Source organism: Artemia franciscana, chromosome 17, assembly GCF_032884065.1.
Source record: "Artemia franciscana chromosome 17, ASM3288406v1, whole genome shotgun sequence".
Lineage (NCBI taxonomy): Eukaryota > Metazoa > Arthropoda > Branchiopoda > Anostraca > Artemiidae > Artemia > Artemia franciscana.
In genome coordinates this window covers 40,952,953-40,976,495 of record NC_088879.1, presented here as the reverse complement: position 1 = coordinate 40,976,495, position 23,543 = coordinate 40,952,953, and the positions used below count along the sequence as shown (strand labels likewise).

The window sequence follows — 23,543 nt, the reverse complement described above, 5'->3', positions numbered from 1 at the left end:
AAGAGCCATAGAAATTCCGATTACCAATGCAGTGAGCCCTCTCCGAATTTTACATGAACTACCCTTTCCTTAAAAACTGTATATGCCCCTTGGGCATAACTTATAACACTTGCCCTGAGGGTTGTGGGGGGAGGGCAAATTATCCTCAAAAATATAATTTTGGTTTCTTGGGGGAGGCTGGCTGCCCTCCAATAACTATCGACTATTAGAAGAGGCACTAGCCCTCTCAATTTCCAATCGAATGAGCTCTTTTTGAAGTTTATACTACAACCACGTCTAATCCATGTGACACAGAATATAATTCCTAAGGCATTTTCACACATTTGACCACAACCTGACATTTGAGTTGTGGATTTGAGTTGAGTTGAGATATTTTATTTGAGTTGTGGAGCTTATCATTTATTCCTAAAGCATTCCCCTGCAAAAATAGCCCGACTTGAGAGGATGTAGTAATATATCATTTGATGATGTAATTATCTTTTTGAATCAACAGATTATTAATATAAAATTTTCTACTGACGATACATTGCCAAATCTAATTAATTAGCACGCTTATTGATTTTCACGGCTTTGCTTTGGCAACATTGACAAAAATGGAGTACTATCCTAATAACTTAATAATTTTGAAACACTCCTTAGAAAAATCTTCAAAAATAAGCGTTATCAGGTTTGAATACACCTAAGATGGGTCCAAATGGTAAAAACTCTTTTATTTTAATGTCCCTGATGCTTATAAGATAGACATATACTATTTTGAAATTCTCAGACTAGCTTTCTTATCTGTGCTAAAGAAATTGTTATTACTAATTGCGGCAATTCAGTAATAACTAGCTTCAAAGGAAAGCGGGGGAAAACTAATTAATAAGTTATAATAATAATAAACAAAGTGAAAAATGTTAATTATAAATAAAAGATTTTTAAAAATTAATAAATAAATTAAGATCAATTAATTATATGTGTTTTGATTAAATATCAACTTAACATTAATTTAATATTAAGTAAAATATTAATAAAAAATAATCATAATCATAGACAAATAACAATAATAAAAATTAAGTAATAACTAGCTCAAAAGTCAAATGAGGCAAAGTTAGTCCTAAAATTTCTTCAGTGATAAAAAACAAAATTCTTACTTGATACAGCGTAAACCACTTTGACTGCCACTTGGTTCCATCTGCAGTTCTCTTGTAAAGAGGACCTGCCAAAGCAGCGTCATATCGTGCTCGCTCTGCTAGCATTAACAGCTGACTTTCCGTGACCTTAATTGGCCTTTGCATTTTAGGACTCAGCATTTTGCTGTTCCCCTGAATTGTGATATACTCTTCCTGGTTTTCAGCCACTTTGAAAATCTAGGAGGCTTTAGGGTTGGCTTTCTTCAAATGGTAGACAATTCTAAATTTAGTCAAACGGAGATTTTCTATGTTGATAAAATCACAACTATAAAAGAAAACTTATACAAATAATTTTCATAATTTTGATTGTTTTTGCCTAGTTCCAGTGTATCGTTCAATCTAAGATGCGAGGCAGGTTTATAAAATGCAATTCGGCTACGTTGGCTACCCTTTGAAATAAACTGTACCATTTTCCGACTTAAGCTGTACTGGATGATATTAATTTGTACCACCTGAACAGTGGGCGAAAAATTTGCTTTAACCAGAAGAAAATTTTCAATAACTAGAATTTGGATCAGATATATGTGTCAAAAACGAGCTAGCAAAACGAAATTGTCCCAGATAATTTTATAGTAACGACAAATTTGTAAGTTAACCAGGACCTCTAAATTGTACCAAAACCAGTACAGTTTTACCACATTGACAACGCTGTAATGTGGTAGATTGGTAAACCTTAACCTCAGCACTGAATTATTTTTAACATTTCCGTCTTATGTTGAAGGCTAAGTTTCATCTTTTTAGAGTATTGTTCAAGTAGTGAGGCCGTAGGCAATTTAACGGGACAGTAACCCCTTCAAATCCGAATCCTGACACTTTTTTAAACTATTCAAGAGGCAGTGTCTACTATGTCATAGGGAATGTTTACTTTTGCTTGCTACCTAATAGAGAGCGTATTTTCCTAAAAAACCTTACGAGGGCCAGGGAAAAACCTTCAGGATCCGCTAGTCAAGATGCAAGCGCTACCTAATAGTTTCTTTGATTCTTACCTTCAAAGGTCTCTTTATTCCAGGATTTCTAAGACTATTTCCTAATAATTTCTGTTTCAAAAAAATGCGAGACTACAGTCAAATCTAGATTTCTTTGGCTGTTCAAAAACCTTCAGGGTCCTTACACGTATGGGCATGGTCCTTACATCCTTCCAATATGTTCGTGCTTTTCCGCCATTCCGTGTAAAAAATAAACAAGGGATTTTTGTCGCCATTTTGTGCAATCAGAACCGCTAGAGATACTATTAATTTTCCTACTAACAAAGGCTTCTTGGCATCTCGCTATTTCCAGGAAACAGAACCGTCATCTAATATTATTTGAGCGGGGAACTGAGTAATTTTATATTGACTCTGGGGGTTATAAAAACGGGCACTAGAAGGGAATTCTCCATCAGTTTCACACAAGATTTTGGACGTGACACACCCTTTAAAAAATGGATTCCCATAGAAATTTAAATACAATTGAACCTCTGCTTGTATGTTTGTGAGCCTCTCGTTCTGTAACCACCCCTACCAAAAAAATGAGCATACCCAAATTTAACCTAGCATAATTATCTATATTAGATAACCATCTAAATCCCCCTCCCTCTCGCTATTGAACGATTCTAAGAATGATAAATTAATCTTTTTTCTCGCATAATATACACTTTGCTCCCCCCTTCCTCCATTTCGCTGCACTCTTCCGCTAATAGAAGCATATTCAAGCACGTTGGCAAAAAAAAGACATAAGCACCTGCATATGTTAAACCGTTAATGTGGCTTCCATCATGTAAAAGATAGTTTCTACCAAAGAGCTGCTCTTTTGTTAAATGCGTGAAAGGGTTCTTACCAGCCGGTAGATTTGAAGACTAGGATATTACATGCGAATCACAAATTGGGGTGTTATGGTTACCCATAATCCTTGATTTTAGTGTGAAGTGCTCCGAAAAATGAAACTTATCTATGCGCTAACTTAAAGGTGTGAATAATACTGTTTCATTATAGTAATAAAAAATGGCAAACAAGCGTCCATTTTTGAAAATAAAATGAAATTATTTGAGAAGACCCTGCCGACGGGATAGGGGTAGATGCAACCCTAAAGCTTAGTGATTATCCTAGCTTTTTCCCTCTACAGTCCTCTATTGTATGCATTTCTCATAAACAGAGTGCCCTAAGTCTCCGAAAATTCTATTTTTCACTATCTTGAAAAGGGGGGTTAGGTTAGGAATGTGAGATGGGGTCTACAGGCTTGTTTTGGGAAGGTAATTTGAAGCATGTACCACCGTCAAGGTTGAAGTGGGGCAATGAGGTTATTTCTGGTAATTCCTAACCATATATGTCCTTTTTATAAAAATTAATTTCCATAGGATGTATTTTGTCACTACATGGAAACGTAAAATTTTGTTTCATTTTAAGGAAAACCCTGGCCAATATAACCCAAAAACAAGACGATAACATCTGTTGATCCAACAACTCAATGCGATGATTCAGGTCCATCTGAGCCTCTCAAGCCCCAAGTAAGCGAAGCTGCCACCCAATTGGGGCCTATGCTTCTCCTGCACGACTGCGATGCTACTCCGTCGGCTCCCAAGCCCCATGCCAGTGAAGCTAACGGGCCTTCTATTCTCCCCATGCTAGGCAAGATTGCACCCCCTTCGGTTTCCAAGCATGGGTGGAAGTCTTGCAAGATATTGATTTTAATTTAAGTAAAATTGTTGATATTATTTCGTAAAGCTTATTTATTCCAGGTAAAAAAAAACTTTCGCTTTTTCTAACTAATGTGTAATTTTGTTCAGACTAACAAATGGAGAAACAGCTAGGATGTAGGAGGTCTGGCTCGCTGCCTCTGAGAGAAGGGTTTAATGGTATTACCTTATCCTAAAACACAGCTTAAAATCTTAAATGCTTAAATGGGAATTGGAAATTTTATTATTTTCTCAGGCTGTGCCAAAAATACTAGCTTGGATCGACGATCTGCTGACGGACTTCTTTGTTAAAGAGCCCCCATCAATGGAAATAACCTCCCCCTCTATTAGATTTTAAGACTCTCTGGAACATTATAGTACCTGAAACGTAAAGAGGGCACGCTACACCCTACAATTATGTGGTAATTTCTGGTAATCAAACTTATAACTAGTAGAATGGGTCACTCTGGGCCATAAAGGTTACTTTTTGATTCCATGTATGGTCATTAAATTCTTAACTGGTTATGTGGCCTCAATGCATCCAAAGGGTCACTCTTAAGCAAAATGTATTATCTTTAAGGCCAATTTGAATTCTTTCACAAGATGAAATCAAGAGTGTTTCAACGAGCTAATAATACCTGATTATTGTCAAGGCTCACATACCGGAATTACCACTTACACCAGGGGCGTACATTGAGAACGTATTGTAGCTACAACCCTAATTCCGTGAAAATTCATGACTTACCCCAATGGAAAGTGATCATGAGGAGAATTATAGTGTGGGGTGAGCTCTATTAGTATACTTTCCCCAAACTTTGATGAATATAGCTTCCCCAGAGACATCAGCCTCGACGGCGGCGAAGCCACGGGGACCCAGCTAGTTATCTATAGAATTGTTCGTAAAGCAATATCTCTTGTTACTTTAAAAAAGCAAATATATTTTGGTGAACCGGAATTTTTACTCTCGGCCTACAATCAATCTAATAAAAAACCTTAAGGGCATATCCTAATGGTTCTCAATCAAAACACGCCCGAAGAGATAAGTGAGGTCACGGATATTTTTCGGCTTGAAAAATATCCGCTTGAAAAGAAAAGCAGGCGGTAGTTTCTTTTCATTTTTATGGCCAATCATTGCAGGGCTTGTACCCGCTATTCTCTTGAAACGGCTAAACCTGACAAATTGACGCCAATTGAACTCACTCTTTCACCAAAAGAGCACTTTAAAAATAATATTAATAAATCTACTAACAATGAACAACTTGCCGACGATGAAAAATTAATTTTACTTCAAATTGCCTTTCGACGTGTCAATAGGCACAAACCCTACCATGAAAAACCCCTCAAAGTAAATTTCATTGATCAACCTCCAACTTCTGAAAATTATGAAACTTTGAAAAAGCCAAAACAAGTTGAAGAATTATTTAAAGTTTCGTCAAGTGTTGTAGACTTAAGGCGTCATTCGTATCGTGAGCAAAGTAAAAGACACTGTACTTATCTCGCTCAAAAGCAACATGCACAAATGTATGACAAAAAGAATGAATTTATAATCCAGGGCAAGAGTTACAATTTAATTGATTTTGTATAAGATTAGATTACAAAACGTAAAACATTTGTATTATTTGAAGGTTATTTGTATCAACTTTTAAAGTCATAAAATTTTAAAAAAAAGTCTTATTGCTAATGAACATGTTTTAAAATTATAAAGGGAATTTCGAGCAATGCCAAAAGATAAATTTTCAGAAGGCACGTGAAGTAATGGTGATGATTTAAAAACTACTAAACGAAAGTGTCTTTCCACCACATTTAGTATGCAAAAGATAAGTGCATACTTCACGCCGCGTTTACGCTCAAAATGGCTTGTTTTGAAAAGAATTTATGGGAATATTGGTGAAACAGGACGTTTAAGCTCTCTCACTGCACTTGCCCGAGTCGCTGAAGTTGAATAGAAGTTGGCGACTGAATATTTACAGAATGAACCCAGTTACGCCCTTAGTCAAAATTATAGAGGTCGGGGTAATGATTATCGGAAAACTAAAGCCTTTTCTCACTTGTATCTTTTACAAGGGTATCTTTTGACTCTAGACGAAGTTCAAAGACGTCATAATAGACAGTACAAGTATATTTTGCTTGGAATTGGTGCTTTTAGTTGCTATGCATATGCCGTTCTCTTGCGTTCAAATAGAGGCGATGAAAATGCTAGAGCCCTTCAACCTATCTTTGCACAAGATTCATGTAGAAAAATCCAAACAGATCGGGGAAGTAAATTTGTTAATCTGCTGGTAAAAAAGTTATTATTCAAATTTATTGTCCTCTATCTTAGTCATAGCCCAATCAAGGTGGCATTTACTGAAAGTTTCACAAGAATAATGTTGGTGATACAGCTCGAATCAGTCGAATCAGTAATATTTTTGAAAAGTGGAATTACGTGTGGTCCACTGACCCTTTTAAAGTGTTAAAAGTATTTGACACTAAAGCTGTAACGTATCATCTACGTGATATGAAAGATGACGAGATTCTTTGTATTTTTTACTATTATAAGCTACAAAAAGTTAAAAATAATGGAATGTATCGAATTGAAAAGATATCAAAGAGTCAAACTCGCAAGGGTAAGATGCAGTTGCTTGTTCATTGGGTAGGATACAACTCTGATTTTGATGTTGGATTGTTGCTGAAGACGTTCATAATGTCTAATGATATCTATGTGAAATTCATGTCCAATGTCTTTGACCCACTCTATGACGATTTGAACAAAACAAGCGATTTTTGGATAAAACTCTGCCCAGCCATCAAATTCAAGTGAATGTATGAATTTGCTCTTGTTAATTGTATTCTTAAAATTACATTGGATATCCCGAGAAAATATCGTACGTATGAGATTAAAGTAACACCATTTTACATTCTCTGACAAGAGTCTGGTGCAAATTTTGGCTCTGATAATTATCCCTGTGCTACCATAACCTATGAGCAATACAAGAATAGGCATGAGCCGTTTCGAGTTAATAACAAAAAATTGCGAGTCAAAAAAAGGGTGGTTTCACATTCAACTATTCGACAGAAACGGGGAGAATTTACATTACCAATCCATTTGAGAATGAAAGAGTTTTCCTCAACGAGGATTTACGTGAGGTTCTTGGTTTTAAAGATCTCATTATTAAAGCAAATATTTCAGTGACAAGGATCATATTATCAATACAGACTATACAACCGGTTTCTCATCAAGCATTGTATATTTCTTTACGCATCCTTTGGGATACATAGAGAGTTAGTAGTACCAATGTCCCCTTTATACGTATTCTTGAACAAAAATCCACTCAAGAGGACATTCATCACTACAATATAAAAGCACCTTTATTATATTCCAGTCAACACTTCCTATATGGAGCTCTGTCAGTTAACATTAAGAAGTGAATTGGGCGATCTTTTAGCAATAACAAAAAGTTTGGCTTTGATTACTTGTCATTTTTGACCCATTCAGCGAAATGGCTAATAAAAAAAATTACTTTTGTTTGTCCCGATGATGATTGTTGCATTGCCATTATTCGACCACAATATTGGGCTATGGAATTATTTATTACGGGGTTCGTTTGTCAATATCCGGTTAAGCTCTTGGCAATTGGTTTGCTAAGTTGTTCCGCTCTGCTCAATCCCTGGCTAAAAAATGTATTGCACCGGTTGCTGCGGATTTTGCGCCCCTTATGCTGAATGATTGGGGCTCTGGATGGGATTTTAAATAAATTGTTTCGCAAAATATCATGTCCGTTGTGCAATTCCTTCGCGAACAACGGCGAAAAAACGGAAAAAGTTTAAAAAGGGTGAGAAAAGCCTCATCACTCATCAGTCTCAACTCAGGCCAGAAGCGTAAAATATCTACCTTGCTAAAGAAGAAAACGAAACCAAAAGTAAAAATTATTGAATTGAAAAGAATTTTTTCCTAGACTCAAGATATCTACCACATAAATAATATCATCCTTCAGTCAACTCCTTTCTAAATCTATTAAACGCAGAAAATGTTGATGTGAGCATAAACTATGGTTACTTTGAAAAATGTTATCCACAGCAACCGCTTTCTGAAAGCTTATATTTTCAAATTTATACTAGTGAACATTATTCCATAGATTTAACTTCTATATTTATAGATTTACATGCGATTGTCAAAAAATCTAACAATTAAAAACCAAGTGCAGCCGAGAGGTTATCCTCTCAGTGTCTCATCAGTGTCTACATCAGTCAATCAAATCAAATCAGTGTCTACATAGATGAAACAATGGTACTCACAAACAATAATATAACAAATTATGCAAGTTATATACAATTCATGTGGATGACTCTAATTTCCTATAAGCTTTTGAGAGGTATGGCTGTTGGATATGAATATAAAACTTACACTGACAGTACCAACGTACTTACAGATGCGACAACTAAAGAATTAAACTTGGTTGGGGGAAAAATATGAAATATTTAATATATCTCAATGATTACCTCCCAATGTTAAGATTGATATAAAGCTACAACTTGTTCTGTCCAATTTTATTTGACGAAAAGTAGTTGGTACTGCATCTGAAGTAACAGTCTCTTTGCTCCATGTACGAAAACAACAGGTTATGAATTCTATTGCAAAATCTATGAAGACTTAAACGTGAAAAACTAGGTTAAATACGCAAATCAAGCTGAAAACAAAGCAAAATCACTACAAACAAATGTTTAGCTACTACCCCCTTCCGAACTATTCAAGTTTAAAGCCTACTTTTTCATTGGCGCTTTACTGAAAATTAAACGTGTCTTGAACAGTCTAGAAAGAAGTAATGGAATTAATTTAAAAGCTTGTAAAAACTAAAAAAGAAATATTTGTAATATAGTTCGTTTCAAACAGTTCGTGGTAACAAACTGTGGTAGGGAGCTACCCGGCTTAATAGTAACCGAAACTCTAAAACATCAAATTTTGATACCAATAGTTACTATTTCAAATATATACCAATAGTCAATATGCTGATTTTAAATATATAAGTTTCATCAAGTTTAGTCTTACCCATTAAAAGTTAAGAGCCTGAGAAAATTTGCCTTATTTTAGAAAATAGGGGGAAGCACCCTCTAAACGTCATAGAATCATAGCGTATCTGAGAGCCCTACTGTAGAAGTTTCAAGCTCCTATGTACAAAAATGTGGATTTTTGTATCTTTGCCAGAATACACATCACGGATGCGTGTTCATTTGTTTTTTTTCTCCCCAGGAGTGATCATATCGATCCAATGGTCCTAGAAGTTCACGAGAGGGTTCATTCTAACGGGAATTAAAAGTTCTAGTGTCCTTTTTAAGAGAACAAAAAAATTGGAGGGCACCTAGGTCCCCTCCCACGTTCATTTTTTCCCCAAAATCACTAGACCAAAACTCTAAGATAGCCGTTTTGTTAAGCATAGTAAAAGAAAACCTAATAATTATGTCTTTCGGGACGACTTAATCCACCATAACCCCGGGGGAGGGGCTGCAAGTTACAAACTTGGACCATTGTTTACATAATGTATTGGTTATTGGGAAGCGTACAGGCATTTTCAGGCGTACTTTTTCGCGTTAAGGGGGGGGGAGGTTGTGGGGAGGGGGGTTCCCTGGAGGAATGTATCACGAGGGAACAGAATTTCGAAGAAGGGGCTGCAGGATTTTCTAGAATTATTTAAAAAAAAACATTGAGAGAATAAATAAAAAAAAGTTTTTTTCATCTGGACGTAAGGAGCAGCATTAAAACCTAAAACGAACAGAAATTATTACGTATATTAGGGGGTTCGTCTCCACCACAATACGCCACAATGCTGAGGGCAACTAGGCCTCCTCCTCTACCTTTTTTTATCAAAATTTTCAGATCAAAAGTATGAGAAAGCCATAAGGACAAAAAATTAAATATGCAAATTTCATTTTAATTATTTCAGTGCGGTGAGCAAAAATCAAAACATGCATTAATTCAAATACGTTTAAAAATTAAAAAAAAAAACAAGTTTCTTTTAACTGCAAGTAAGGAGCAACATCCAAAATTAAAACGAACAGAAATTATTCCGTACACGAAAGAGGTTTACCCTCCTCAACGCCTCGCTCTTTACACTAATTTTTTTTATTGTTTTAAAAGTTAGAGTTGCGACAAAGAGTCAAAATTTAGCATAAAGAGTGGGCGTTGAGTAGGGGACCACCCATTTCATATCCGGAGTAATTTCTGTTCGTTTTAAGTTTGAAGGTCGCTCTTTACTTGCAGTTGAAAAAACTTTTTTCAGTAAAGCGCCAGTTACACTGTGGGCTTTAGACTTTTATAGTTAGGGCAGGAGACGGTAGGCCAACTCTTGTTAGTGGTGATTTTATCCGTTTTCAGCTTGATTTGCATATTCAACCTTTGCAAGTTTTACACATTTTGAGATTCATTTATTCACTTATATTTATATTAATTTATATTAGCACCTTTTGTATGCTTGTTTGCTATGGCTGTTTATTTAATTTATGTTTGTTTTTGGGTTTCAGTTATTCTTTCATAGTAATTTCTGGTCGTTTTGAGACTGGTTCATAGCAGCCTTCAAAAGCTGATTTTTAAAAAAGATTTTTTTGTAGCTAATAAGAGTTAAAAAGGAGCAAGTAAAGCCAAAATGTACCCCAAAAATTTATTGTATCTAATAGTGTCCACATAAGTAAAAGAAGCTGGAACTTTTAGCCAACACTCTCAAAATTCTTGGCATTGTCGCCGTATTTCCTTTTTTCTAATAGCCATTTTTGTGTTTTGTTTTGTTTTTTGCTTTTATTTAAATTACACCCTTTGTAAAAAAAAATTATACCCATGTCACTTTCTAGGTTCAATATTTAAAATAACTTGATTTACTAAAATGTATTTTATGTTCCCATTGAAAAGCCAAATGAGGAGGACATTTAGATACAGTATATTTGATACAAGAATATGACAGTACACAGTACACAGTACACAGAATATGAGTTGCAAATTTATCCTTTATGGGAAGTATGAGTGAAAGGCCTCTTTTCTCTGAATATGGGTGGCAAAAACAGAAAAGATTCGAGCTATTTGTTTTTTATTGGATTTTATATTCATAAATATTCATGCTCAAGTAAAACATTTTTCATCTGTAAGACGTATGAACTATAAAAATATTGAATATTAGTGAGTTATTCAGTAGTGCAACATTTTTAAATATTTTATTTTTTTAAGGACAAACCATACACCTCGGTACAAACCATGTACCGAGGTTTATTTTTTTTTTAATGACAATGGATAATTATGATCGTGATTCCCGGAGCAGTAGCTGTCTTAATACTTTGGAAGCTTCTAATGTAGATTTTGGGGGTATATTTACGGAGCAGCTGACTCGGAGTTATGACAATGGGGTAGCAGGGCATTATAAATCTATCAGTTCAAAATATTTATTTAAAGATGGAATCCAATCTGAGTATGGAGATGCGAGAGGCCTCAATGTTTTCCATCTTAACTGCCAAGGGCTAAATTCTTCGTTTAATTTTTTAAATGAAGTATGTGATCTTTCGGTTTTTCAGGTTATCGGTCTTACTGAAACCTGTCTGAATGACCACAAATCCGCTCTTTAAATATACCAGGATATAAATTCTACAATAGGAATCGACAGTTCAGGCAACATGGAGGAAACGGTGCATATATTCGAAGCGATATTGAGGTTTTGGTAAGAAATGACTTAGTAGTATACCAGGAAATGGTTTTTGAACCATTTATTCTTCAGCTTAGGCTGAAACCTAAAGATGCATTTGTTATTATAATGTATAGGCCGCCATCTGGCTTCATACCAATTTTTATGGATCTTTTGGATAAGCAGCTGGAGAAACTAGCAACTAGTTCACATCCATTTATGATGCTCGAAGATTTTAATATTGACCCTAATAAGCCTGATGCGAGTGTTTTTATGGATTTTTTGCAGTTTTGTACGTCCTATGGTTTGTTTCCAACTATAAATATATACACACGAGTAACCACCTCATCATCAAAGCTAATTGACAATATTTTTTTCAAACTTGTTTTTTTCAGCTCCAAGAGTTATTATTACAGAAGTATCCGATCATTTTGGGATTTCAACAAGATTTGATCTCTGTATTCCCCAAAAGCCAGCACCAATAATTCCTAGAGTCCAATGCATGTGTTTAGCCAGAGTAACCTTCAAAAATTTAAGCAGGCAATTGCAGAAGTTGATTGGAATAATTTAATAGACCTTACGGATGATATAAATACGAGTTTTCAAAGATTTTACGATAAGCTAATTTTGTTAGTGACAAAAACATGTATAATGGTTCGTTCGCCATCAAGGTTTTAATAATCCTAAGAAACCATGGATGTCGCCTAGCTTGTCGCGCTGTGTTAATAAAAGAGATAAACTTTATAAGAATTCCATAAATAATGTAAATGATCCAATTTGCTTAAGAATTTATAAAAATTATAGAAAAGCCCTGAACAAATTACTAAGAAATGTAAAAAAAAATATTTCGTAACAAAATTCACTGAGACTTGTGGTAACCCTGCAAAAACATGGAAAATAATTAAAAGTGTAATATCGACAGAGAACTCTATTATTCCCGATGAAGTAGTAATGCAGAATGGCTTACCAACGAAGAAACCCGAAGAGAAATGTAATGCTGTTTCCAAACATTTTGCTAATATTGGCGTAGATTTATCTTCCCGTATAGTATCTTCTGATGATGATCCTCCCTTGGAATTTTTTATGAAGACTCCAATTGATATTTTTATGTATATGAGACCCTTCTCTCGTGATGAAGGAGAAAATTATCTTTGGGATGAAAAATACATCGGCAGGTAGTGATTCACTCAATCTTCTGGTGTTAAAAATAGCGTTTCCTTATGTTGCTGATATTCTTACTTCCCTCATTAATTTGTGCTTGAAACGGGGAACGTTTCCTGATTGATTGAAAATTGCTAAGATTACTTCTGTTTTTAAAGGCGGTAATAAGAATGATCTTGGAAATTATCGGCCTATCTCAGTCTTACCTGTTATTTCTCGTGTGCTAGAAAAGTGTATTAACACTAGAGTTTATTATAATTTGGAACTGCATAATCTGTTAAATCCAATTCAATTTGGCTTCAGGAAGGGGAGAACCACAGAGATGGCATTATCATATATAACTTCGGTAATCAATGGAGCTCTTGATAATAAGCTTAGAGTAGCTGGTCTGTTTTTTGATTTGGTTAAGGCATTTGACGCTGTTGACCACCAATTACTACTTCGAAAGTGTGAATTTTATGGACTAAGAGGGGCTACTTTAGCTTTGCTTTGTGATTATCTCCAAAACAGAAAGCATTATGTTCACATTAATGGATTTTCTTCAAGTAAGAGTCTGGTTAAATTTGGTATCCCCCAGGGTTCTGTGTTAGGTCCTACTCTTTATTTGATTTTTATCAATTATCTGCCAAATGCTGTTTCAGCTGCTTCTAGAATAGGGGATACCGCACCTTCGGGAGCCAGGATCACTACACCCTTATTTGCTGATGATGCGACATTGATGTGTGTTGCTTCAACTGAACAACAACTTACCTCAACAATTAATGCAGCAATGACTATGACATGTCTTTGGTTGAAGATAAACCGGCTTGACCTAAATATAAATAAGTCAAATTTCGTTATCTTTTCACGGTCCCCAAATTATTATCCTTGGATTACGGAAATAGCTATACCGAAGGGAATTGTTAAGCGGTCAAATTCCGTTAAGTACCTTGGGATTATTATTGACGAAATTTTATCATTTAAGTGCCGTGTAAAAGCTATAAGTAGAATATTATCGCGGAATTTAGGGATTATCCGTAAACTAAAACATTTATTTCCTTCAAATGTTATACGGTTATTATATGTTTCTCTGATTCATCCGCATATTTTGTATTGCTCGTCTGTATGGCTTGGGACATTCCCCTCAATACTTCGCCCAATCCGCGTACTGCAGAATAATGCCATTAGATCACTTTGTGGAATAGGGAACCAGGATTCGGTCAGGTCAACGTACAGTATGATAAATATAATGCCTGCAGCCGGATTGCGTGATTTTTATACACTGGTTTTTATGTATAAGTACCATTATGGGTGCGTTCCAGAATGTTTTACAGGAATTTTCGGGATAGATCTAATATTCATGATCACAGAACTCGAACAAGTGGAGATATTGAGGTTCCTCGCCTATTTTCAAGTAGGACTGCTTTTTCAATTATTTATAGAGGGGCTAAGCTATGGAATAAGCTTGTTCCAAGTATCAAAGAATTGCCCATTAATCAATTTAAAGCCGTGCTGCGTGTGGGGTTTCCTGGTAGGTATACCTTTGAATTAGATTGAGATTGATTGATTTAATATTGGAAATTATTGGGTTTTTTTTTTCTGTTTTTTTCTTTTCTTTTTTTTTTGCTTTGGGATCATGATATTATGTTGTTTGATTGTGTATGAATTATTTGTGTAATTTTTTTTCTCGGTACACGGTTTCACCTTTCTGCTCATTTTAGATTAGCTCATGGTTTTTTGTTTTTTTTTCTCTTCTATTTTTTGTTCTTTTTTGTTAGTAACACACTCTCGCAAGCAACGCTTTTGGTGTGCTACCGATTGATTTTGTCTGTGTTATTTCTTTTGGTTAATAAATTAATACTACTACTAAAAAAAAAAAGGATCAAACTCTTGCAGAACTACTGGGAGTAGAACCCAGGAAAAAAAAACCAGTAATCTGACAATTCCATTGTAAAAAGTGCACTTTAATTTAATCGGCTTACATCTACGAAACATTTTCATTAGCCAATTCCACTATTTCTTAACTTCTAAAAAGAGAAGAAACCGTGCTCTTAAGCATGGTTCGTCTTAGCACTTACTGTCTGAAATTTTTTGGCAGCCTATCCAGTCGGTTTACCTGTGTGAAATTTTAAGCCAATTAAAAGAACGCCAAGTTTTCAAGTCAAAATGTGATTTATAAGTATTCTTCTGGTTTGTAATTGGTAGTTCCCACAAGCTTCACGTATGGGCCACTAAGCTAAGCCTATACAAGTTTACTATATAGTACTGCCTTGCCCATCGAAATAAAAATTCTCATAATATTCCCACTTCTTATAATATCTTCTATCAATATATTATCTATTTCATTATATATATTATCTCGACTTGTGCAATATCTCACAAAATTAATTTGAAAACAGCACACACATACACACACAAAGTAATGAAAAATTTGTTAACATCTTGGAAATACAACAATTATAAAAGATTGATATAATAAAACATTACCAAAAATGAAAAGTTATACAACCTAAAGTAATTAACCTAAGGTAAAGTTTAAAATGGCTTTAAAGTGTTTTAGTTGATGTTTAATAGAAATATATATTTAAACACAATAAGAGCCAATAAACTCAAGAAAATTAAGCGAATAAAAATGTTATTATTGAGAGCTAACAAGAGCCACCATTTGATTCTTTTGCAGTTTCTGTGTTCTTGGGAAATTGAGCGAGGGCTATAGATGCTAAATAGGCCAGATAATTGACAATGGTGAAGTATAATCACCTATCTTCTGGCAGGTAATATAAGTAATGAAATTAGAATGTTTGTTTTTTAATGTATATATGGATATATTTTATTATTTATCAACATTTTTTTATTAAATTTTAGAGAATTTTCATTTGTATATTTAGAAATAGATAAGGACGAATTTAAAGGATCTACTTACCCAGTTTAAATTTGATCTTTGTTTGGGTATCCAAGTCCTAACACCGTTTGTCTTATAGAACCTTTTACAGGTATCGATAGGAATAAAATGGGAAAATGATAAATATAGTATATATATATATATATATATATATATATATATATATATATATATATATATATATATATATATATATATATATATATATATATATATATATATATATATATATATATATATATATATATATATATATATACACTAGCTGTTAGGGTTGCGTTTCGCGCCACCCAAACACCTAGCTGGTGGGGACACTTCGCCCCCCCAAGCCCCCCCCCGCGCGCGTAAGTCGTTACACGCCATTGTAGCTATGTCCCTGTATCCCACCTGTGAATATAAATAGATATATATATATATATATATATATATATATATATATATATATATATATATATATATATATATATATATATATATATATATATATATATATATATATACATATATATATATATATATATATATATATATATATATATATATATATATATATATATATATATATATATATATATATATATATATATATATATATATATATATATATATATATATATACATATATATATATATATATATATATATATATATATATATATATATATATATATATATATATATATATATATATATATATATATATATATATATATATATATATATGTGTGTGTGTGTGTGTGTGTGTGTGTGTTTTTACTACATAAAACTTGCGAATATACCACATTCTTCGCTGTCCCATTGTGCATATAAATAGATTTTCAGGTTTACTGACTCTTGAACATGCAACATATAATTGTCCATGGGAAAAAAAAATCCGTATTCAGATCTATACCTTATTATTCTAATGATTGCCCTGGAGCTTTGCTGATGGTGATTGCTAATCGAACACTCCCTGTGTCCCCGTCGTCATTTATATATCCTCCCTGTACCCCCTCCAGGCGTCCCAGTTTTAGTTGTGTCCCTATGTCCCGGTCGTTATTTATATTCCCTGTGTCCCGGTGTCCCTGTCTGTAATTTCTCTTTGAGTGTCCCGGTCGTCATTTGTGTCCTGGTGTCCCGGTCTGTAATTTCGTCAGTCGACAAACATGACGTCAGTCGACAAACAACTTCATGACGACATACAGCTCAATCCTTACAATGACGTCAGTCGACAAACATAACATCAGTCGCCACCCCAACACCTAGTTAGTGGGGGCGCTTACGTAGTGCCCCCCCCCCACTACGTAAAACTTGCGAATATACAACATTCTTCGCTGTCCCATTGCGTATCCCCGTCGTCATTTATAAATCCCCCTGTGCCCCCTGACATCCCCGTTGTAGTTTTTTTCCTGTGTCCCGGTCGTCAGTTATGTTCCCTGTTTCCCGGTCGTCATTTGTGTCCCGGTGTTTAGTTTTTTTTCTTTTTAGTTTTTTACCTTTTTTATTTTTTTCCTTTTTTTAAGTTTTTCTTTTTAGGTTTTTTCTTTTTTTAGCCTTTTTCGCTCCATTTTATTTGCCCGCCATTATAGTTGTGTCCCTGTGTCCCACCTGTGAATATAGATAGAATATATATGTTTGTAAAACATGAGAATATACAACATTCTTCGCTGTCCCATTGTCTGTGCATATAAATAGATTGTCAGGTTTATCGACTCTTGAACATGCAACATATATTAGTCCATGGGGAAAACAATCCGTATTCAGATTTATACCTCAGTATTATAATGATTGCCCTTGAGCTTTGTTGATGGTGATTGCTAATTGAACATTCCCTGTGTCCCGGTCGTCATCTATATTCCCTGTGTCCCGGTCGTTATTTGTGTCCCGGTGTCCCAGTCTGTAATTTCTCTTTGAGTGTCCCGGTCGTTATTTGTGTCCCGGTCTGTAATTTCGTCAGTCGACAAACATGACATCAGTCCATAAACAACCTTATGACGACATACAGCTCAATCCTTATAATGACATCAGTCGACAGACACACAAGCAAACAACTTATATATATATACTAGCTGTTGGGGTGGCGCTTCGCGCCACCCCAACACCTAGTTGGTGGGGGCGCTTCGCGCCCCCCCCAAGCCCCCCCGCGCGCGTAAGTCGTTACGCGCCATAATAGTTACGCGCCATTGTAGTTGTGTCCCTATGTCCCACCTGTGAATATAGATAGATATATATATATATATATATATATATATATATATATATATATATATATGGTTTTAACTACGTAAAACTTGCGAATATACAACATTCTTTGCTGTCCCATTGTCTTTGCATATAAATAGATTGTCAGGTTTACCGACTCTTGAACATGCAACATATAATGGTCCATGGGAAAACAATCTGTATTCAGATCTATACCTCATGATTCTAATGATTGCCCTTGAGCTTTGTTGATGGTGATTGCTAATCGACCATTCCCTGTCCCGGTGTCCCGGTCGTCATTTACATCCCCCTGTTTCCCCCGGTGTCCCCGTTGTAGTTGTGTCCCTGTGTCCCGGTCGTCATTTATATTCCCTGTGTCCCGGTCGTCATTTGTATCCCGGTGTCCCGGTCTGTATATACATTCGTTTTTTAGTTTTGTTTTTCTCCTTTATTTTTTTCCTTTTTTTTCTTTTTTAGCTTATTTAGATTTTTAGATTTTTTAGTTTTTTTATTAGTTTTTAGTTTTTTTTTCTTTTTAGTTTTTTTGTCCCGGTCGTCATTTATATCCCCCTGTTTCCCCCGGTGTCCCCGTTGTAGTTGTGTCCCTGTGTCCCGGTCGTCATTTATATTCCCTGTGTCCCGGTCGTCATTTGTATCCCGGTGTACCGGTCTGTATTCCCTGTGTCCCGGTCGTTATTTGTGTCCCGGTGTCCCAGTCTGTAATTTCTCTTTGAGTGTCCCGGTCGTTATTTGTGTCCCGGTCTGTAATTTCGTCAGTCGACAAACATGACATCAGTCCATAAACAACCTTATGACGACATACAGCTCAATCCTTATAATGACATCAGTCGACAGACACACAAGCAAACAACTTATATATATATATATATATATATATATATATATATATATATATATATATATATATATATATATATATATATATATGTATATATACATATATCTATATATATAAAAATAAGTTGTCTGTGTGTGGATCTGTGGATGGATCAGGTGACGTCATGTTTGTCCGCATATGACGTCTGAATTATTTCACAATAATACAAAAGAAGAAAAAAACTAAAAAAGGTAAAAACTACAAAAAAAACTAAAAAGAAAAAAAAACTAAAAAAGCTAAAAAACTAAAAAAAAACTAAAAAAAGGTAAAAATCTAATAACTAAAAAAAAACTGAAAAAAATAAAAAAAGGCAAAAACTACAAAAAAAATAAAAACTAATAAAAAAACTAAAAAAGCTAAAAAACTAAAAAAACTAAAAAAAACTAAAAAAAGGTAAAAAACTAAAAAAAAACTAAAAACTAAAAAAGAAAAAAACTAAAAAAAAGGAAAAAACTGAAAAATAAAAGAGAAAAAGAAAACTATAAAAATATGAATAAATATATATAAAAATAAGTTGTTTGTAGGTTATGTCTGTCTGTCTGTCTGTCGAGTGACGTCGTGTTTATCCGCATATGACGTCTGAATTATTTCACACTAATACAAAAGAAGAAAAAAAACTAAAAAAGGTAAAAACTACAAAAAAAAACTAAAAAGAAAAAAAACTAAAAAAGCTAAAAAACTAAAAAAAAACTAAAAAAAGGTAAAAAACTAAAAACTAAAAAAACTGAAAAAACTAAAAAAAGGCAAAAACTAAAAAAAACTAAAAACTAATAAAAAAACTAAAAAAGCTAAAAAACTAAAAAAACTAAAAAAAGGTAAAAAACAAAAAAAAACTAAAAACTAAAAAAGAAAAAACTAAAAAAAAGGAAAAAACTGAAAAATAAGAGAAAAAGAAAACTAAAAAAATATTAATAAATATAAAAAATATAAATATAAATATAATATAAATTAGCAATCAACAAAGCACCGAGACACAAATGACGACCGGGACACAGGGAGTATAAATGACGACCAGGACATAAGTAAAAAAAAAAAAAACTAAAAAAACTAAAAAAATGGTAAAAACTACAAAAAACTAAAAACTAATAAAAAAACTAAAAAATCTAAAAATCTAAATAAACTAAAAAAGAAAAAAAAGAAAAAAGGAAAAAAATAAAGGAGAAAAACAAAACTAAAAAACGAATGTATATACAGACCGGGACACCGGGATACAAATGACGACCGGGACACAGGGAATATAAATGACGACCGGGACACAGGGACACAACTACAATGGGGACGCCGGGGGGCACAGGGGGATATAAATGACGACCGGGACACCGGGACACAAGGACTATAAATGACGCCCGGGACACTCAAAGAGAAATCACAGACTGGATACCGGGACACAAATGACGACCGGGACACAGGGAATATAAATGACGACCGGGACACAGGGACATAACTACAAAGGGGAAGCCGGGGTGCACAGGGGGATATATAAATGACGATGGCGACTCAGGGAATGGTCGATTAGCAATCACCATCAACAAAGCTCAAGGGCAATCATTAGAATCATGAGGTATAGATCTGAATACGGATTGTTTTCCCATGGACCATTATATGTTGCATGTTCAAGAGTCGGTAAACCTGACAATCTATTTATATGCACAGACAATGGGACAGCAAAGAATGTTGTATATTCGCAAGTTTTACGTAGTTAAAAACATATATATATATATATATATATATATATATATATATATATATATATATATATATATATATATATATATATATATATATATATATATATATATATATATATATATATATATATATATATATATATATATATATATATATCTATATTCACAGGTGGGACATAGGGACACAACTACAATGGCGCGTAACTAATATGGCGCGTAACGACTTACGTGCGCGGAGGGGCTTGGGGGGGGCGCGAAGCGCCCCCACCAACTAGGTGTTGGGGTGGCGCGAAGCGCCACCTCAACAGCTAGTATATATCTATATATATATATATATATATATATATATATATATATATATATATATATATATATATATATATATATATATATATATATATACATATATATGTATATATATATATATATATATATATATATATATATATATATATATATATATATATATATATAATATTTTATATATATAGATATATGAAAGTTCTTAATTTTGATTAAGGGTATGTAAAAATTTAGTGTTATAGTATCAAAATTGTCTTTTCAAACAGTTCGTGGTAACGAACTGTAGTAAGGAGCGACCCGGCTGAATAGTAAACGAAACTCTAAAAAATGGAATTTTGATACCAATAGTTACATCAAAAGAAACGCGTTTAAATGCTGATCTTAAACATATAAGCTTCATCAATTAGTCTTACCCATCAAATATTACGAGCCTGAGAAAATTTGCCTCATTTTAGAAAATAGGGGGGAAACACCCCCAAAAAGTCATACAATCTTAACGAATATTACACCAGCAGATTCATCATATCAGAGAGCCTTACTGTAGAAGTTTCAAGCTCCTATCGCATTTTTTCGCATTTCGCATTTTTTGCCAGAAGACAAATCATAGATGCGTATTTTTTAGTTTTTGTTGTTTTTTTCCCAGGGGTGATCGTATCGACTCAGTGGTCCTGAAATATTGCAAGAGGGCTCATTCTAACGGAAATTAAAAGTTCTAGTGCCCTTGTTAAGTGACCAAAAAATTGGAGGGCACCTAGGCCCCCTCCCACACTCGTTTTTCCCCAAAGTCTCCGAATCAAAATTTTGAGATAGCCATTTTATTCACAAGTCGAAAAACATAAAAACTATATCTTTGGGGACGACTTACTCCCCTGCAGTCCCCGTCGGAGGGGCTCCAACTTACAAACTTTGACCTGTGTTTACATATAGTAACGGTTACTGGGAAGTGTACTTAGGGTTATTTTTTTGGTTTGTGGGGGACATTTGAGGGGGGTTACGTGGGAGGATCTTTCCATGGAGAAACTTCTCATGGGGGAAGAGACTTTCAATGAAGGGGGCGCATAATTTTCTAGCATTATTTAAAATGACAATGAAAAAATAAATATGAAAAGTTTTTTTCTACTGAAAGTGAGAAGCAGCATTAAGACTTAAAATGATCAGAAATTATTACGCATATGAGGGGTTTACCCCATCGTGATACCTCACTCTTTACGCTAAAGTATTTTTAGTAATTTCAACTATTTATTCTACTGCCTTTGTGATTCAGGGATCATTCTTAAGGAATTGGGATAAAATTCAACCTTTAGTGTAAAGAGTGAGGAATCGACGAGGGGTGAACCCCCTTATATACGCAATAAAAACATACGAATATAGAAGTTCGTTACGTAAGTTAATTCGTAAGTTATTTTTATTTTTTACTAATGAAAACGTTCGTAAAAAATTAAAAGTTCTAATTGCCTTTTTAAGTAATCAAGAAATTGGAGGGCATCTAGGCCTCCTCACTGGCTGAGAAAGCCATTTAGCCAAAAAAAAAATTATTATGCAAATTTTTTAAACTATTTATGTGCGGAGAGCCAAGATCAAAACATGTATCAATTCAAAAACATCCATAAATTAAATAAAAAACAAGTTTTTTTAAATGAAAGTACGGAGCGACATTAAAACTTAAAACGAACAGAAATTACTCCGTATATGAAAGGGCTTTTCCTCCTCAACGGCCCACTCTTTACGCTAAAGTTTTTTACTGTTTTAAAAAGTAGAGGTAAGAGAAAGAGTCAAACTTTAGCGTGAAGAGTGGGGCGTTGAGGAGGAAAAGCCCCTTTTATATATGGGATAATTTCTGTTCTTTTTAAGTTTTAATGTCGCTCCTTACTTTCATTTAAAAAACTGTTTTTTTTAATTTATTTAAAAGATCGTTCTATTCTCTATTAAGAGCCAAAACATCACTCAGAAATTGGGAAATTCTAGACACATACACTTCAGAAAATCATAAAGGCATCTAATCTTACTTTATAGAATTGGTATGTTATTGGTAAGTAAATTAAATTGAAAGGCAGTGTTGTATAAAAATTGTTTTTGGTGAGTATCAGTAAACATAGCCAATTACGTAATTTATGTAATGGGCAATTGAAGGCAGCATTTCTCGAGAGAAATCTTTAAATCAGATTCGGGTTGATTTCTGGTCGTCACAAGCGCATATGCCATTTTTCATTTCACGGTTGGAAAATCGAGTTAGTGTTATCTGAACTTTTCTTTTTTTTGGGGGGGGGGAACTTGTTGTTTTGTGTTTTTCATATTTATTCATAATTTACATTCTTGTTTTCTTTTTTATATCTGCTTGTCGTCAGACTTTCTCCCTAGTTTAATAGAAAAACGAATGTCGTATGAACGTAAATGACGGGTTTGGGGATAGAAAATATAGTTATCCATAAGAAAAATCATATTCTCGTCAACGCAAGCTTCAGAAAAAAAGTTAGTATCAATAAGAAACTGCATCTACAGTCTTGTAAACGTATTACTACTTTTTTTGTGATGTCCCATCATTCGTTTTGTGTTTATAAGGTTTAATTGGTATGTTTTTGACAAATATATAATGAAACACCAATAACAACAAAAACAAGATATCTTCGCTTACCCTTCAATTCAACTAACTTTTCCCAATCACATCTGAATGGCCACTAATACTACCTGTTGAAGGAGCAGGTGAGGAAATTATTTGGGGAGCTGAGGGACTATCTCTCTCCCTGCGCATGTGTCATCAAGAAAATTTTTTAAAGGACCTAAATCAAGCAGATAAACTATCTGCCTGTTATGGGAGAAAAACCACGACACAATTAGGAAGACAGGGGAACAAAGGAAGGTAGCTAGGAGCTTTATTGATTCTAAGATACAAAGCTTCGGCCTTGAAAACTAAACTTTATCTCTCTTTATTCTGCACTTTCCAAATATTTTGCTTTATTAATTAATTCCCTTAT

At 34.1% G+C, this 23,543-nt stretch overlaps 1 protein-coding gene and 1 long non-coding RNA gene across 4 annotated transcripts in view; one reads left to right on the top strand and one right to left on the bottom strand.

The window, feature by feature from the left end:
* LOC136038244 (uncharacterized) overlaps positions 1 to 3,671 on the top strand; it is a 111,055-nt gene extending 107,384 nt beyond the window's left edge. Inside the window, exon 3 of the long non-coding RNA XR_010620160.1 lies at positions 3,554 to 3,671. This is a non-coding gene — a long non-coding RNA (uncharacterized LOC136038244). The remainder of the gene's footprint in view (positions 1 to 3,553) is intronic.
* The window catches only part of LOC136038243 (ras-specific guanine nucleotide-releasing factor 2-like), a 296,269-nt gene extending 273,021 nt beyond the window's left edge, over positions 1 to 23,248 (bottom strand). For 2 of the 3 annotated variants that reach the window (XM_065721353.1, XM_065721352.1), the window contains exons 1-2: positions 23,204 to 23,248; positions 1,134 to 1,437 (exon numbers count right to left, since the gene is read on the bottom strand). In XM_065721353.1, the coding sequence (XP_065577425.1) occupies positions 1,134 to 1,292 (159 nt within the window). In that variant the 5' untranslated portion in view covers positions 1,293 to 1,437; positions 23,204 to 23,248. Of the gene's footprint in view, positions 1 to 1,133; positions 1,438 to 23,203 lie in introns of those variants that run through there. The other variant, XM_065721351.1, reaches the window with a different exon arrangement.
* Between the last annotated feature and the right edge of the window lie 295 nt (positions 23,249 to 23,543).